The 19,373-nt window shown below is 35.9% G+C and overlaps 1 protein-coding gene across 4 annotated transcripts in view; it reads right to left on the bottom strand.

Annotated features, from left to right (window-relative positions):
• The window catches only part of LOC149784965 (uncharacterized), a 64,213-nt gene that overhangs the window by 30,834 nt on the left and 14,006 nt on the right, over nt 1-19,373 (bottom strand). For all 4 annotated transcript variants that reach the window (XM_089978617.1, XM_089978621.1, XM_089978620.1 and 1 more), the window contains exons 4-6: nt 15,528-15,824; nt 11,447-11,589; nt 8,252-8,446 (exon numbers count right to left, since the gene is read on the bottom strand). In XM_089978617.1, the coding sequence (XP_089834743.1) occupies nt 8,252-8,446; nt 11,447-11,589; nt 15,528-15,824 (635 nt within the window). The remainder of the gene's footprint in view (nt 1-8,251; nt 8,447-11,446; nt 11,590-15,527; nt 15,825-19,373) is intronic.

The following is a 19,373-nucleotide window of genomic DNA, read 5'->3' as shown; positions in this document are numbered from 1 at the left end:
CAACGCTATGCTCAAATAGAAAAAGAGGCCCTTGCAATCACTTGGGCTTGTGAACGCTTCAGTAGCTATTTAATTGGGTCACAATTCAAACTTGAAACTGACCATAAGCCATTAGTACCACTAATGAGCACAAAAATCTTGGGAGATTTACCCCCTAGAATTCAACGCTTTAGAATGCGTTTGATGAGATTCAACTTTTGTTTAGTTCATGTTGCTGGCAAAAATCTATTAACTGCTGATGCTCTATCCAGAGCACCTTTAAGTTATCACTCTAAGAGTGACAGAGAATTTCAGGCTGAAACTAACGCTTATGTTGATTTCATAGTTAGCAATTTGCCTGCATCAAATACCCAACTTGAACAAATAAAGTCTGAATATCGAAATGATTCGATTTGCAAACAACTTGTACAATTCTGTGAAACGGGGTGGCCAGAGAAATCCGCTATTGACGGAAAACTTCAATCGTACTGGGCAGATAGAGGTGAATTTACAGTTCAAAATGGTCTTTTAATGAAAGGTACACGCCTTGTCGTACCAGAATCACTTCAAAGAGAAATCCTAGAGAGAATTCACGATGGTCACCAAGGCATAGTTAAATGCCGAGAACGCGCCAAAACGTCAGTTTGGTGGAAAGGACTAAGTACTCAGCTAGAGCACTTGGTAAAGTCTTGCCAAAATTGCATCGAAAACTCACGAGATCAAGCTGAACCAATGATACCAAATGAATTTCCAAGTCGACCTTGGCAAAGAGTCGCTTCAGACTTGTTTGAACTGAATGGTCAAACATATCTCTTGGTGATTGATTATTTCTCACGATACATCGAAATAGCAAAATTGCAAGGCACAGGTTCGAAAGCAATTGTCAATCATCTCAAATCAATCTTTGCGCGACACGGTATACCAGAAGTTTTAGTTTCAGATAATGGTCCGCAATACACATCCGCAATACTCAAAGATTTTGCAAAAAGTTATGGATTCAGGCATATTACAAGCAGTCCAAAATATCCACAGAGCAATGGTCTCGCCGAAAGGGCTGTTCAGACAATTAAAAGAATGCTTAATAAAGCAAACGATCCTTACATAGCTCTTTTGACATATCGCGCAACACCATTACCAAATGGATACAGCCCTGCTGAATTACTGATGGGAAGAAAATTACAAACTACTTTGCCAATGGCACCAAACAACTTAGAGCCGAAATGGCCAGATTTAATGAAACTGAAGAAATCGGAAAACTATCAAAAGCAAACTCAAAAGAGAAATTATGATCGTCGACATCGCGTCCGAAATATGAAAAAACTTCAGGTAGGGAATAAAGTATGGATTAAAGATCATTTTTCTTCAGGGATAATTAAATCTGAGGCATATACACCTCGTTCATACATGGTAGTAACTGACGAGGGAGAGATATGGCGTAATAGGAGAAATTTAGTTCCCATGCCTACCACATTATCGGAGCCTCTAAAAGTGACTGCTTCAGACCCTGATACTTTGACTGACTCAGATGAAAGCAAAGCAGTGCCAACCAGTCAAAACGGATATTTCACACGTTCGGGAAGATTGTCAAAACCACCTGAGAGACTGAACTTGTAAAATAAATTAAGCTGATGTAGCTTGTTTAGAAATGCGGTCATCAGATCACGTTTCGTTTTAATGTAAACTTCTCAGGAAGGGAGATGTAGTGTAAGCCTTAATCTAATTAGCTTTGAAACATCACTTGACAGTAAAAGTAATCAGACATTCCACACTGCACTAGAACTGATACACACCAACAGCTGGTTTATGTTATACATTCACTAGGGTTTAAGTTCCATGGGAAATAGACACTCAGGGCAGACTTTACTCCCCTTCCAAGCTGTATTGATGTCTTGTATATAATAAATACTATAGAACGCCTTCTGCAGTTATTCTTCAATAACAAATAACATTACAATCCATACTTTGACAATCCATATCTTGATAATCTGTACTTTGATAATCTTTAAAAATCTGTACTTATATAATCTATACTTTAATAATCTGTACTTTGATAATATGTACAGATAATCCATACTTTTATAATCTGTGCTTTGATAATCTGTATTTGATAATCCATATTTTGATAATCTGTACTTGATAATCCATACTTTAATAATCCATACTTTTATAATCTGTACTTTTATAATCTGTACTTTAATAACTTGTACTTTGATAATCCATATTTTGATAATATGTACTTTGATAATCCATACTTTGATAGTCTGTACTTTGATAATCCATACTTTTATAATCTGTACTTTATTAATCTATACTTTGATAATCTGTCTTTTGATAATCCATACTTTGATAAAGCAATAAGATTCATATGGGGAATAAAAGATAATCAGATTAATGAGATAGTTTTACTGATGCAAGATTAATTTGTTTTGTGTGAAGAACACTGTTAATTCAACGGATTACAAAGCAGCTGTGGTAACTTTGCTTACTCAGCCCCTAAATTGGCTTTATTTTGACAACTGTAGAGAACTGACTGGTCCTTGGACACAGTATCATTAGTTAATTAAAACATTTATTTATCAGCCAATTATGGTAACTTACAGGTACAGGTATGTTAAAGTCACATACTCAAGATAATTTTGATTTTGATTTTGGGTAACATGTGAGTGGTTCTTCAAAATTTATTGTGATATATATTTTAAACTAACTGGTAGGGTCTAATACAACACCAATATCCATCTCTTTTCTTTTGTTTTGCTCATTTTGTAAAATCTGTACATCTGAGACTTGTGACTGCTTTGTGTCTACTGTGTTTATCTGAACAAACAACATGGAGTTGTACTCAGTGCCATGAGCTTCCAATGAGGTGTATGCTGACATTAAAATCACTATGTTGAGGAATTACCCAGTGCAGACATATTCATGAGTTTGGCAGTTTATGAGCGTATCTCTAGCTTAGAAGCTTTAGTTTTTTGGGCATTAGCTCATGCTGATTATACCTTTTCTTATTTTGAAAGGACAGCAACTCCAACTGATGTTCAAATTTGACAGTACATGTATTGCATGTCCGCTTCATTTATATTAAAAGTATGTCACCAGTTTACTGACTATAACTGACTTCTTAAGATCTAATTTTCATTAATATCAAAATGCTCTTAACAAATAATTGTGTAGGATGAAGGAGATTATAATTTGTATGTCTTACTGAAGTTACAAACACCCACCTAATCTTCTCCGTTTCCACCATGTACTTAGATGCCCAATTGCACATGCTATTGAGGGGGAGGTGTACATCATAAACTATTATCTTTGATCTATCATATATACTTGCTTATAAGTCAAGTCCAACTGCAAACTGCACAGACCCAGATCTGCCATTGCATAATGTGCTGGCAGATATGGGTCTGTGCAGTTTGTTTGGAGTAATTGGTAGAACTAAAAACATTTACCCTGATGTGCAGGCATATTATGCTAAGAAATATCAAGATCTTTGTTGTTTGCAGTTTGACTTGACTTTTAAGCAAGCATATATGGTAAACTCAAAATTCTCATTCCACATAGTTTACAAAGATAATTTTATCTGCATATTTTAAATTAACCCTGCCTTTCCATTCTTTTTTAGCAAGAGAACTAGATCTGTGTTCCAGACCAACTGGAAAAACTGATGCAATGTGTGTTCATTAACTTTTGATTTCAATTTTAAGTAGACCAAAATGACAATTCTTTCTTAAAGTCAAGCGTGCAACAAAGTTAAAAAGGTCACCGGGCAGTGCTATATGTGCATTAATAATATTATTGTGTACTGATGAATCTATGGTTGTGTACTTATTTTTTAATACAGCATAAATTCAATTAGTTTATTTCTTGTAGTGTATTTTTTATAATTAAACCTTAGGTAGAAAAACAAAATGAGTATATAATAAAAAGGTTACTGCATTTGTACGGGAAAATATTAACTCGTTTTCTTGGAATAATGCTGTACTCCGAGGGTGGTGCAGTACTACTCTGAAAAATCATTAATATTTTCCATACATGCCAACCCCTGGTGAGGAAAAAGTGTAATCCAAGTGGACAAAAAGAGTAATCCGAGCAGAAAAAGAGTAATCCACATATAACATAAACATTTAATGAGCATATGTACAAAATGATTTATCCCTCTGGAATTTTAACATCAAATACTGCTTCAAGTTTTCGTATATAACATTTAAGCTTTAAAAGGGACCGGTTCTCATATTACATTTCAAAACACTTTGTACCAGCTGAGATTATGACTGCTTTGCACACCAGTAAAGCACTATGTGCTGGGTTAGAGAACCTGGATCTGAATTCAGTTTTATTTTTGTGACCAATACTGAACAATTTCACAGTCAGCATTAGAATGGTAAAGAACCAGTATTCCTTTCATAACCTGACAAAGAAGAGGAAATTTATATCTTACAGTTATTGTGTCTTTAAGCTGGGAAATAAGATGAAAAAATCAACTCTATCCATATGAAGTACATTGTCAGGTAGAGTGGAGTGCCAACTTGATACTTCAGCAGCTTTTCCTGCAACATGGTGAATCATATGACAGAGACAACCTGATATGTACAATGATGGACACAATTTTCAAAATATAGAATGCAACTCCTTTATGAGTTCCAGTCACCACTGATGCAGTATCAGCTTAAAACCCCATACAATTATGCCAACTTAAGTTTATTCAAATTATTATCAAGCAAATAAATAAAATGGTTTCTCCAGTGGAATCTACTGTTAATTCTGGTAATAAAAGAAGAGCACTCTGACTTTGCCCTTTTCACTGTCAAAGTCTCTTACACAGACTGGGTACAACTTTTTGTCACAATCACTACTCCTGTCTGTTGCAATACTAAATGGCCCAATTTTCATGGCTTCTGCAATTTTAAGTGAAGTATCTTCTGCTAAACACCTAACAATATTGGATGAATTTGTTCTTGCACATGCATATTTTCTGCAATTCTGGAATCATGAAACATCCGTCTGAACAAAGGACCAATGTAGTCTTCTACCGTTAGAGGTTGTGTTTTATTAAGAACTCGGTAGATAATGCATCTGCATTTATAAAATTCATGTCCTCAATTAAGTTCTGTTGTATAAAAAGAAGTTACCTCAGTACTGGAGTTAGTGAATGAGCTAATTCAAGGTTTCTTGTTTTACCACCATGACCAATATTAAAATCCTTTCCACGCAGCCTGCAAGGGGCATGAAGATCCCTAGAATGGAATGCTGTATTGTGTAATTCATGTATTCATCTCTCAATTGGTTTTTCGTCTTTTCCTAATCCATCTGTGAAATTATTTGAAAAATATTTTTGCTCTAACATGCATCGACTAAAATAAATCTGACTTGACTTTTAGTGCCAAATACCTACAGACCGGTTCTGTTCTGAATTAGAACAAAGAATCTGCAAGCAAAGATTAAAAGTTAGAAAACCAGTATGTTCTCTACTAACTAAGCCACACAGCTGCTATAAATAGAAACCGAGGTCAAAAGTTGAAAGTTTCTTGAAGTAGGGCAACTGCTATAAATAGAACATAATACTGTTAGGAAAGTGCATGCAAGTCTTCGGACAAGCCTACTCTTATGTCGTAGTTATATAGAAGCCGTCTTTTATAGAATATGGTCTGTGGGTTAATGAGATGTTAATAAAAATGAGAAAACAAATTATTAATTTTTCCAAAGGGGGGTATAATGAAAACACGTAATCCGAATACAGTTACGCGTAAGGTGTAATTTAGTGAAAAAAAGCATAATGATTACGCCAAAAGCGTAATGGTTGGCATGTATGATTTTCCCACACAAATGCAGTAACCTATAATTATTGCACAGAAACTATTTTTCTTACTTTTGACCCTCAAAATCGAAACACTTCCACCTTACCCCACATACACAAAGTTTTTTCTAGGTATGTGATGTAAAACTACTATTATTGTACAGAATATATTTTTTTCTTTCAGTATCATGATTCTGACCTGTCACCTTTCAACCCCCACAATTGGCTTCCTTATCCCTGGTGTGAGCCATTCACAAAGTCTGGAAACTGCAAAATGGTGTAGAACTAAAGTTTCTATTCAGAAACAAAATTTAACCAGAATTTCTGTTATACACATATCAAGATATGTCTGATCATGGAAGTACAGTAATGTTTCATTTCTAATTTGTGATTCGACAAAGTCATTTTCCAAACTGATTCCTATTCTAAATGAATGGGCAAACCTTATGTACATGCTTTCATTAAAATTTTAATCAAACATGGTAGGCAGTATTTGTCATTCATGTTTTTTAGATTTATATGGTACAGCTTCATTTTCATTATTTATTCACAGAAATAAATAAAAATTTGTTGAGAAATCCATATTTACATGTAACTGTCAAGTAAAAGATAATTATTCTAATTCAAAAAATCAAGGTGAAAACCTGCAACCCAAATTTAATGCCTCAGAGTGCATATTATATAGGATATCTGAAAAATATAAGAAATATATCTAATCTCCACCAACACAGAAATATCCATGTAAAGTGGAGCCGGCACCATGAAAAATTACATACTCAATATACCATGATATTTATGAACATACCGCAGTTCGTACCTTGGTATTATTAAATTTTGTTAGTGACCAACAACTAAATGTTCTGAGACAGAGGTCTGATGCAATTATAGAGAAAAATTCAACTGTCAATATCTGGAAAAATACCTTGCTCTGTTTTATATCAAAATAACATATGATATCCATTATATTATCTGATTTTTTTAAAACCTGAGATAAATAAAATATCATGTCTATTCTCAAAAGTAAATTGCAACCCCTTCCAAAAAATTAAATGGTCAGTACCATATAGTGGATGAATTTGTTAAGAGTTCATTAACTGTTGTATAATTTGTAATCTAAAAACCGTAAAGACAGCTGATTATGCTTACACTATAGATGACCTTAGAAAGAGTGGTCATAATAATATTAGTAGGAAGTGCTGACACCAAAATTTACACAATTTACTTGCTCTATTATTGATATAATAGGCAGGGAAACATTGAGTGGGACATCAACAACCAGATAAGATAGTGATCAGAGAGAACCAGTAAACATAAAAACAAGCTGACTGGACAAATGAGAAAATATATCGTGGACTTAAAAAAATCAAGTAAAATTCAAACAGAAAACAATTCCTCTTCTGAAAATCTTTGGATGATCTTCAGTCTTACAAAGGAATACATATCCTTAACACAATAACATGCTAGAAAATAACTAAAACATTTATTTTTGGTTTTTAAATCTAAAATTTTTCCAAAACATTAGATTTGGACAACATCCCATTTGGCCACCACATTGACATACATGACCCATGTCAAACATGTGATTAGAAGGTCATAAATATAATTATATCTGTAATATTCAAATTTAATTTGTGACCAATACAGTTTTCTTAAAAAAAAAATTGAATTATTTTGTCATGTAAAACAAAGACATGATGTAATAGCTTCAAATTCACAAGAAAATTACTTGGGAATTTTCTAAATTCCTTACTGATGGAAAGTGTCAAAGTACTGGTACAGTCAAACATGCACTGGTATGTACCACCGGGAAAAATACCACAGTAAACCAATATACCAGTATTACCATGCACCTCTAGTTTGCTGATTGATTATTCACATTAAGGTAATCAAAAAACACAACAGATCACATGCTCTTACATCCCAGCATCATACAATCTGAATAATTATCATGTTAGTTCTCCGTACAATCATCAAAAGGTCCCCGTCAAAACCCAAAACAAACATTTGAACATTTTAATGTTTAAAAAATGTAACCAATACACATATATGGACCTAATTTTCAAAACCAATACACAAATAGTGGCTCATTTTCAAAACCATCCAATCATGTTAATGAGTGTAATGAATAATACCTGTATTATGAATCCTTAATGTCAGGATATCCCAAAAACTCAGCTAGCTGAACTGGACAAATGGTGTGGAATTAACTTATATGACTATTATTTTAAAGAGTTACTCTGAACACAATTGTTACATCAGTTTAAAATTAGCTCTTAAACAGAATACAGCTTAAAATGCTTCAACTTTAAATTTTCATCATTGCACCTGTATTTCAGCACAATTAATGGGTATCATTTGCAGAAAAAAAGTACATAAGGAAATGAACATAATTCAATGTGCATACCACAAGAATTAAAATCAAAAAATCATTAGGTAGTTGACTCTTGTAACAAATTTTCTGAATGAGATTCCAACGATTACCTTTGGCTTTTTTCTCTGTGGCTTTTCCTCATCTTCACTGTCATCAATAACGTTCACAGAGTCATTCAGTTCCAATTTGACTCCTCCCTGGCCTGGGCTTTTTGCTGGTTTCCCTAAAGTCTGACGATATGAGGTCAGTATACTTGATATTTTCATTGTGCCACAAGTGATCGCTATGTCCACTGGGGTCAAATCCTAGGGAACGAAATATGATAGTTAGGGGAGCACCATATTACCTGGATTGAAGCAATAACTTAAAATGTAATGTATTTTGCGCTTTAAAAAAAACATGCCTTCAAGTTCAATACAGTAAGAATATCGAGCTTTGAAACTTGAGGAAGGTCTCTAAAACATATTATGAACCAGATAAGAGTACAGTGAATGGCACATTTTGTGCCAGCCCTAGGTTAAATAGGAGCCTGTGCAGATAGCTTAAATTTTGTGCAGAACCATTCTCTTCTTTTTTGAGAGCGACTTTGACATTCCCCCCCTAAACTGACAAGCTTCTTCCTTACCCAAAGTGCAAGCAATCTATATGTTTGGGCCAGGTACGTGATGCAAAACTAATGTTCTTTTACAAAATTACAAAATAAAATTTTTCTTCTTTCAGTTAGTGGCCTTGACCCCTGTCCCCCAAATTATTAGCCTTCATCCTCACCCCAAGAGCAAGCCATCCACAAAGGGGTTGAGGTATGTAATATTGAATCAACACATTTTGCAGAAAGAATTTTTTTAATTCTTTAGTGACCTTGACCTTTGTACTCCAAATCAACAGGCTTCTTTCTTACCTTAAGTGCAACCTATTAAGGCTCTCAAGAACCTTAGCTTCAGGGTCCATTATGCATGAAATTCTCAAAGGATACACAGTTTCTCTCTTAATGCATCCATATGACACACCTTATTTTACCTAGGATGCTCCCTCTTTTTATCTTATGGTCAGTTGTTGCCAATCTGCAACTAAATGCAGCTAGATGGTGGACTTACATAAACAGGCCTGAAGCCAGTGTGACTAATTAACTATTAATCTTTATCACTGCAATTATCTTGCATGTCCAAGGCTATTCTTATGTACTTCAAAGAAACCACTGTATGTGTAAACAAGCACCAGCAATTGATTGGGAAATAAACAATAGCCTATTTCATGCATCGGCAACATTTTAGAACTGCCATGCCAGGTCCACTCAATTGTATAGTGCTGCCTGCCAAGTCATATTTATTCAATTTAATTATTTTTTTAGTACATGCAATATGACAATTCATAATGCATGCCTTTCAAAATATTTGACGAACCATCGTTGGCATGCATGCCAAAGACTGCTGTCAACTGCGCTATTTTGTAGCAACAGTGTTTTAATTACAATGATGATGATGTGAATATAAACCATGAAAATAATAAAAGCTTTCTCAGGTTCTGATTCAGAAAACATTGTTGAATTGTCGATATCCCAGAATAATAATTGCTATTTAAGTACGGGTGATTTCTACAGGACAGGTGATTTCTACAGGACACTAAAGACTTTCTTAAAGAGTGAAGAAAAGCATGTTGACTCATTAATATGGATCAGCAAAATCTGTTTTCATTTTCATGAAATAGACTTGTGCCAATAAAAGCATTTAAAAAAATCAAAGCAAAAACAATAATAGGTGAAAATGCCATTTGTCTGGTGATACTTGAGTATCAGTACCTAAAGCCTGTGTGAATTCATCTCGACAACAATTCAAGCTACATGTATTTAGGTGCTGTACAGGTACCAATATTAAGTCATCTTTTCTATTAAGAGTATGTTATATCTTGCATCTATTCCTCAGGGTCAATTCTTAAGGCATTTAACTGTTTACTAATTAATATATTTAATAAAAATTTGTTGGTTTTTTTTGCACATATGCTGCTTGGTATAGTTTTTCATTATTTTTTTTTTATTTTAAGTGATCGTGCTTGGGATAAAAATTAACTGTTGACAATTTTATTCTTAAAGTTTATTTTTTTGTTTTTAGTATTGTTGTTGAGGTAAAAATTTATTCAATAACTTTACATGTATAACGTTGAAACTTAGCATTCAATTTATCAAGTTTGGTCAAATTATATTCCAAGAACCTGTTGAAAATGCTTTTCTATCTTAAGTAATGGTGGCCATATTAGACAGGTGTTTTGGTATCATTTGTACAAATCTGATAAGATGTCTTGCAAAGACAACAATCAAATATGATCAAATTCTGTTTAGTGGTTTTGCAGTTATTTAAAGGTTTTTATATTTTTGAATCATTTGTGTCAACCTGAAAGGCCTTGATGCCAGGATGCTCATCAACTGTGTCAGTCTAAAAGGCTTTGATGCCAAGAAACTGATCATGTGTCATCCTGAAAGGCCTTGATGCCAGGAAACTGATCATTTGTGTCATCCTGAAAGGTCTTTATGCCAGGATGCTCTTCATGTGTCAATCTAAAAGGCCTTGATGCTGGGAAACTGATCATGTGTGTCATCCTGAAAGTTCTTGATGCCAGGAAACTCATCATGTGTGTCATCCTGAAAGGTCTTGATGCCAGGATGCTCTTTACCAAGTTTGGTTGAACTTGGTCTGGTGGGTTTGAGAAAATTTCAAAAATAGCAATTGTTGATGGACCATGTACTGGGTTATTTAGTAACAGTGGCCATATTTCATGGTAGCTCTGCATTACTTGTACAAATATAAAAGGTCTTAGTGCCTAGGTGGATTCTTTTAAATTTAATCAAATTTACTAAATTTATTTTAATTTTGAGTTTATTTTATTCAGCTGTTTTTGAGACAATGGTTAAATTTTGGTAGTGGTCATTATTTGATGACTGACCATCATTTCTATATAAATTTTTTAAGCCATTCATGCCAGAATGCTCACTTCTTTTTAAGAACTTTAAAATTGCAATTGTTGATGGATGCATGAAGCCTTACTGCCAGGTGAGCTAAAACAACAATCACTGCATGGTGGTAAAGATGTGAAAATCTGATTAGATTATCATAGTAAAAATAGTATAAGTTATGATTTCACACTTAGCTGTGCCATATATAACAGTTTTAACTGAAATGGACACTAGATGAAAGTACATGCTGACATACCAAGTGAATGTGAAATTGGTTTAACATAATTTCCTGCATGGAGTTTGAACACTGCAAATGAAATCAATCACACAACTCAAGAACAGAAACAAGAACCTTTCTTACCTTTTTATTTCTAATGGAGACATCTGGTTTTCCATCATTGAGAAGAGATTTTACAAAAGGATAGCACTTTTCATGATGACTTAGGAGATGCAGAGGAGTGTCCCCAGCCACATTCTGACAATTGACTAGTTTAGTCAGGAAATCTATCGAATGCAAAAGAAAAAGATTTGCTGAGGTTTCTGAACAATATTACTGAATCCATTTTACTCCATTGTCAAACATGGTAGACACATTTTTTTGTACTCCATCCCATTTTCTATATTATTGATACCTTTTGCTATCATATAATTAGGTAATTATCAGTCACATGATTTTGGACTAAAAACTCCTAAGTGAGAATTCTGTTTTGGACAAGATCAGAACTGATGTCTCTCAACAAGAAACACTGTAAAATTCTGCTGAAAAATTTAAAAACTAAATTTGATCATGAATATTATTGATAAATCCTTGTGAAAATCTTAACTCCATGTTCTACTGTTTTAAAAATTAATGAGTGGAAACAGAAAATGGTTTCCTTGATGCAAAAGGCTGAATTGAACAGTAGCAATAACTTCTGTTTACAGATGCTGGAAAAACGTAACATTATAAGACATTCTGAACAATTTTACCTCAGCAAAAAAAACAAATGAAGTTGGACTTGATTAATTTTATTGTAATGTTTATACATATTAAAATTTAACTAAATGAAATAAATTTAACAATAGTCCCTTAAATGACTGACAGTGTACTGGCCAAAAAGAATTTCCAAAATGCCAATATAAGAATGCTTCTTCTGGATTGAAACAATTTCAAATTTTATTGAGAGAGAGAGAAAGAGTGTGGACCAAACTCTGGTTGCCTGGAAACAGCAACCAGATATAAGCTAATAAACCTGATTGTATCATTAAAACAATGGAACCATCGATTCTGATTTTTCGGTCCACTGAAAAGGCATACAAATCATTTGCCTCGCATGCCAAAGATCAGGCAATCAGAAAACTTGTTTGATAAAATAGCAGCTTTGGCCTATCTGAGTTGATCTATGTCAAAACCCAAGAATGACTCAACTCGGCATACATTGTGAGTGATCCTGACTCAGAGCTGTATAGTACATCTAACAGGTCCATGTTGTGTCTGTATCACCTCTGCTATGACACCTGAGCATGTTGGAAATCTTGGAGTGGTAGCTCCTGTTAGTAACAGAAGCTAACCTTTCTGCTCAAAAAGCCTGAGAGTAAAGTTAGAAACTGAGAAACTGAACCTGATGATTTTGTTACTCTTGTACCAGTCCCTGAAAATGGACTATTTTCTGATGCAGGCTCTCCTGGTAAGAACCAGGCATGAAGGAGAGGCCTGTCCAGGCAGGAATTAATTACATGCAACAGGGATAGTTTGAGCAGGTTAGGCCTCACTGGAATTTGTCTAGGGATGTCAAACACTAGGTTGAGCAGATCACTAGCCCAGGACTGAATCCATTGGAGGGGGACCTATAAGAATCACTTTGTAGATCTGGCCCCTTATTTCATCAATTACTCTTGAAATCAAAATAGAGAAGGCACAGTTCCAAAGCTAAAATAACTGACTGCCAGAATATCCAGGGCCCAAGCCTGTTGATCTATGACTTTGTTGTTCCATCTCATAACAAAGAGATCCATTAATGGGTCACTCCAAAACAAAATGTTCAAATCTGATGAAAGATTGAGAGATGAAGGAGCCAAGGAGCCTGGCACAGTCTTAACAATTATTAGGCCAGAATAAGTCTTCTGAGAATGTTTCTGATCTGGATTGTAATAATGTTCTGTGATCCCAGACCAGGACCTTGAGCTTTGGTCATTTGTTAAACCTCTGTTCCATTGATTATTTTTCTACTGATGCAGGAATTGTTTTATGTCGGTCAAAATCTTAATACAATGATCTTGGGGTTTTATAAAAGGCTTTTTCAGGTGACAAAAGCCAATGGCAACATTGGATTGGTTGTAGTTCTCTGCTGGATAAAAACAGGATGGTTAGTAAGGCTTTTCATCAAAAGGGACAAGCTTGCAATAAGGGACAAGTTTGCAATCAGTCTAGATCTGGCCAACGCTTACTTCCATATCCCTATCCACTGAACTTTGTGCACATTTCTTTGATTTGCATTGCACTCCGCAGTTTACAAATGTTATCCTGTATTACACAATAATGGAATAATTACACTGTTCAGGTCTAATGCAGCTACAGCATAGTGACACAATCACAAATAAAAGGTAATTTCAATTATATTGAAGGGGGAGGGGGTTGAAAAAATGAAATCTGAAGCCCCTTCCTAACAACCTGGATCACAATTTCATTTTGTCGAAAAAGTTTTTGATCCAAGATTTTCAAAAATATAAATTGTTGGGAGGCTTGGGGACAGAGAAACTTTTGAGTTTGATCTTCCACTAAAAAATAAAAGAAAAATGTGCAAGTGGATTTTGGGGTTCTTCCCTAATGAGGTCTCAAGGGGTGGTGACCATGATCCGGAGGGCCTAGGGGTCAATGGCCCCTTGCCAACCATGCATTGCAAACTCATACAAAACTGCTATTAATATTGTAAAGTTGTTACTTCATTCCCCCAAAAAATATTCTGAAAAAATAACTTTATAAAACTTTCACATTGTTCATTGTCATGTTCTCCAATAATATTAGTGCTGAATTTATTACAAGTGCATATCAGTGTTCACATAGTAGTTCAGTCACACTAATTTGTCTATATTTGCAGCAAATATTATATAACAGTTTTCTCTTTTCAGAAAAAAAATCTGTTAAATAAAACACCAGCATTGATATGCCAGTCTTGCTCTTTTGCAGCCTTGGTGAAGATTTCTGTCTTGTTTCATTTTTGTTACCACTGATATATTTGGCTCAGTGTTCAATCTTTTCTTTTTTGCTCAGCAAGGGTTAACTTTCCTTTCAAGCACCTCCTTGTACTGGCTGTAATTTGCATTTCTATATAAGCAGCTTCTTTTGGAGGTGCTTTCTGCTGCTCCCAACTCTTCCAACCACAATTCAAATCTTTCTGGGAAAGCTCACAATATGCCAGTTATGTGGTGTTCAGTTTTCTTAAGAAATGACTAACTACATATCCATTGACTTTTTGCTCAGGCCATTCCCATTTCCACACATTTATCAAACCTTAATCCAAACCTTTGTGTTTTTTCTCTCACAGAAACTCAAGACACCATGTTTTGCAATCGTGTCTTGATTTCTATTTCCATCAGTTCCCATTACACTAAAATTCATCAGATGGGTATATATTTTTGACTAATCAAAATAGTCCTTAACTGTGTGCTAATATACAGAATGGATATTTTACAAGGATCGTCATGGAAGGGAACTGGTCAGACAATTTCTTAAAAACCAGATTGGAGATGATATAAAAAAATGGACATCGAGAATCCAATTTTTCTCATTTGGAGAAAAGTGGAATTCCACTTTAAAATGAAGAAAAATCATGTCTGTATATTATCAACAGCTGAGAGAGTAATCTTTATAAGATATTAGTTACATGACACAGCTTTTCATATGCATTAGTGCATTCCTTGATTTATAAGGGGCATAATTATATCCAAGTTAAACTGAATAGAGTGAAAGGAAAGATAACTCCTGTCTCAAATTACAATAAACATAGCTTTGTCTAAAAAACAATTCTCACAATATACTTTCTGATACCTGTGAATCAGTTAAAAATAATACTCAGCAATACTTTTGTTCTTTATCTCTTAAATAAACTGTCAGAGTAAGCTGAACTGAATTCAATTATTAAACTGAAATCACCCGTTGAAATGGTATGCACAGAAACTGTTCACAATAGTGTTGTTTGAACTCCAGCCAAGTCATACCAATGACTGATTAAAATGGTAATAACAACCGACTCGCTTGGCACACAGCATTAAAAGGTTAGTGTTAGGACTTGTTGGCCTGGTGTCAGGTAATGTGACTGGGTGGGACATGATGCTACATATCTGCAGCATGATTCCCCAGTGCTTGACATCACTATAAACTGGCACACTGCAGACATTGTAGCAATGTGACTAAAATTGTTAAACCTACATTACAAATCCAAAAACACACACAAATAGTGTACCTTGTCCCTGCTTGCTGGCACTCTGCAGCATATGTATGAGGCAGCCTCTGTAATAATAAAAGGCAGACCCATCTATGGACATCTCCTTGCAGGCAATGTGAAATGGGGTATCCCCGTAATTATTCTGGTGAAGAAGGGCACCTGGCATTAGGGCCACAATCTTTCCAAACTGCTCACAGCTACCTTTCTTGTTGATACGGTCCAGTGCACAATGAAGCCCATTCTCTCTGGTGTCCTTCTTTTGGACAAGGGGATCTAATCCTTGCTCTATTAACCATTTCAGCAGACAAGGTTTCACTGGAAATAAAATCAAAATATATTTAAGTCAGTTTTCCAATATGAAGTTTTCAGTAGTCTCCAATGTGTTAATTACTTTCCAGAAAATAAATTCACACTAAAGTGATTGTGACAATGAAATATTGGCCTCTATACTAACTTAAGTACTTTTATTGTTTTTCTTTCTTTATTTTTACAGTTGTAGAACTCAATTTTAATTGTCACTATGCTGCCATTATTGTGCTGACAAGTCATTAAACTATACACATACATAATGTAATGAGATATAAAAGACATTACAAAGGAACCTCTTTAATCCAGACTCCATTTATACAGAAACCTCACTATATGGACATAGTTCAATGGGAAAAGAATTCCTAAATGTTAATTTGCTCCATTAATCCAAAATTCTGCATTCTGGATCCGGAAATCAAAATCAGGGACCAAAATGTAAAATCACCATAAAACATGCCTCGATAATCTGAAAATAATCTGTCTAAAAATAAGAATATTCAAAGAATCATATATGGAAATACAATTAGTCAGATAAAGCAGATTCACCTACAAAAATCTGCATGTGTGTCAATTTATCAATCTGATTGGTCAAATTCTAGTGGTATAAAGTTATAAATTGATCACATGTTCATCTGCAAGGAAAAACTTCAAGTAACGTGACCATATTGTAACCAGTGATGGTATAAACAATGTCTGATTTGCCACTTGCTGACAGGGGTGTTAATAATTAAATAAATACACTGGGATCAAATCATCAACACTTTTGACATAACATATTGTAAAAAGGGACAGTATCTCTGTAATTCTATCAGGGGGAACATGAACTGCCATTTGACTTGTGAGAAAATTCTTCCCACATTAGTGAAATCAGACTGTCAGATCCAAATTCTCTTAATTGGGGATTAACCCCAGATGAGCTGCAGTCTTCACACACACTGACAAGTCTGTTAGGACAACATGTCTGCAAACTTTGTGTATCAATCAGTCATCAAAATACTGAACAATCTTTGTTGAATTATTATTCTAATCACCCCAGTAAAGACTCCGGAAGATGAAGCTAGACTGAATAGAAAAGCCTGAAAATGAAAGACCTCCTTATCAAGAAATATCCTGGACATCTGTGGAGACAGTACATTCTCCTTTATGTTGTTCCTGACTGAGGCTGACATTTCCACTCTCAAGGTCTCTTCCTAAATAAATCTGTTTAATGGGAAAGGAAGATGTAAGAACATAATCCTGGATTCTGAGCATTACCCTCTCTACTGCATCATTCTTTTGAAATGTGTATACATCAACCCTTAGGAATTCCAATTTGGTTTAGTGCAATCAAATGGGAATCCTTGATAGAAATGGATGGTCCTAAAAGTGAAGCTGATAACTCTCTCTTGTTGAAGATAGGGCCCATACATAGTCTTTTAGGTCTGACCAGGCATCTAACAGAGGCCTAGTCTAATATCTACTGGAACATCTGGCAGAGATGAAAATTAGGAGGAAAGGGTGTGATTCCAGGGCAGGCAGATGACTGCCTCCCATTAGAAGGAGGGGCACAATTTACAAACTTACTGCCCTGGCCCTTCCAACTGCTTGATTTTACAAATGACGAACAAGAAGATTTAAAGGTAATCTGATCGTTCTGCTGGGAGCTATGCTTAAATTATTTGGATGTGAGGACCCATAGACATATTGGACTGGGAATGCTTCATAGCTGTTTAGAGGGGCTTGGGACAGTGGCTAATGACACCAATCTTCAAGATCTTGGAAGGCGACTGTAGGAATTAAGCCACCAAATAACGACTCCACAGCAAGGAGAGCTGCACTCAACACATTATTGCTATGTTCCAGCAAAACCTTTGAGATCTCTAAGGTGGCATCCCAATGGAGGTGGATAGGTTCCATCTAAAGTGCCATCAACATCAAGAGTGTCTCAATCTCTTGCTGACAGCTTCCTTGAGCTTTTACAATGCAACCACCGATATAAACCCCTTTCACAAAGACCTAAGGAATCTTCCAAAGAGAGACTGATGTGTCAAGCTAGGGGTTTAAACTTTGATTTCATAGCTTCAAGTGACTTTACTGAGATGTGGGTCCAGGTCCCTACCGATAACACAACCTGGAATGTTCCCAATTCTTGGGGGAAGCAGGTCCAGGTCCCTGCCAACAACACATGAAATGTCCCCAATTCTTGGGGAAGTGGGTCCAGGTTCCTGCCGATAACACAACCTGAAATGTTCTGAATTCGTGGGGATGGGGGTCCAGGTCCCTGCTGGTAACACAACCTGGAAAATGTTCCCAATTCTTGGGGAAGCGGGTCCAGGTCCCTGCCGATAACACAACCTGGAATGTTCTGAATTCGTGGAGGAAGCAGGTCCAGGTCCTTGCCAACAACACAACATGAAATGTCCCCAATTCTTGGGGAAGCGGGTCCAGGTCCCTGCCGATAACACAACCTGGAATGTTCTGAATTCATCGGGATGGGGGTCCAGGTCCCTGCTGATAACACAACCTGAAATGTTCCCAATTCATGGGCAGAAAGCTTGAGCAGCTAAGCAAGTAAATGCTATTTGATGCTGAAACAAGGGATCACAGTGTGGGAGAGGGGAATAACCAACCTCTCTTCTGTTAACTTGCCTCTTGGCATTGTGTTGACCTCTTCAGTACGCCCTACTCATAACTGACATTGATTCTAAGCTCCCAAAAGCATATCCAAACTATAGAGGATCAATGGTATCCAAAAGGCCTTGAGACTTTGGACACCGATCTGGTGGAAGGTATTATTTATTGCCTTATCTAATGTAAATGTCAATAACTTCCATCAACTTACTAGTAGGGTGGGACAGACATTGAAAAACTAGAGGATAAACCAATTCAACTGGGGCCTTTTAGATGCATGCAGAGAGGAGTGGCAAAGCCCTATTATTTCCTTCAGTAAAGAAGCTGGCAAAATGGATGGGGAGGGCCTACTTAATCCAATATACAATGTTATTAAGAGAAACTCTTTCATGGTGCCTTGGGGTAAAAAGGAAGACATTCCAAACTTGCCACCACTGGTTGTTGAGTCACCAGCCCCCACAGTGAAAGAATGGGGAGAAAGAAAAGGGAGGTTGTCAATATAGTTCCTTTCCTTAGAGAGTAAAGCCTGCTCCCCAGGGAATGATGATATTGCAAGGAACTTTATTTCTAACATCTTTATCTTACTGGCAAACCATGTAATTCTTGGGCTGCAGCCTCCAGCAATGCCTGGTGACTGATGGATGCACAGTCCCAGGACAGAAACATGTCTGGTTGGGCCAGGCCTGATGCCTGGTGATCAGTTGATTTTAAGTCTAATGACCAGCGATTAGAGCTTGGTGTCCGGTTCATTGACTGGTGATAGACACACGCTGACTGGTATTCATCACCCTGCCTGCTTGGTAGCCAGTGACCTGTAACTAAATTTGATGCCCAGTGTCCAGTGCCTAGACCCATTACACAGTGATTAGACCTAGTACAGAATGCACAGTGAATAGTGACAAAGACCTCCTTAACTCATTTGGCCCCAGAGGTTTTTGTCGTTTT

The sequence above is a fragment of the Sinohyriopsis cumingii genome, chromosome 13 (assembly GCF_028554795.1).
Source record: "Sinohyriopsis cumingii isolate HCF-2022 chromosome 13, ASM2855479v2, whole genome shotgun sequence".
NCBI lineage: Eukaryota > Metazoa > Mollusca > Bivalvia > Unionida > Unionidae > Sinohyriopsis > Sinohyriopsis cumingii.
Note: the sequence above shows the minus strand (reverse complement) of the source record. Positions and strands in the feature narration are given on the sequence as shown.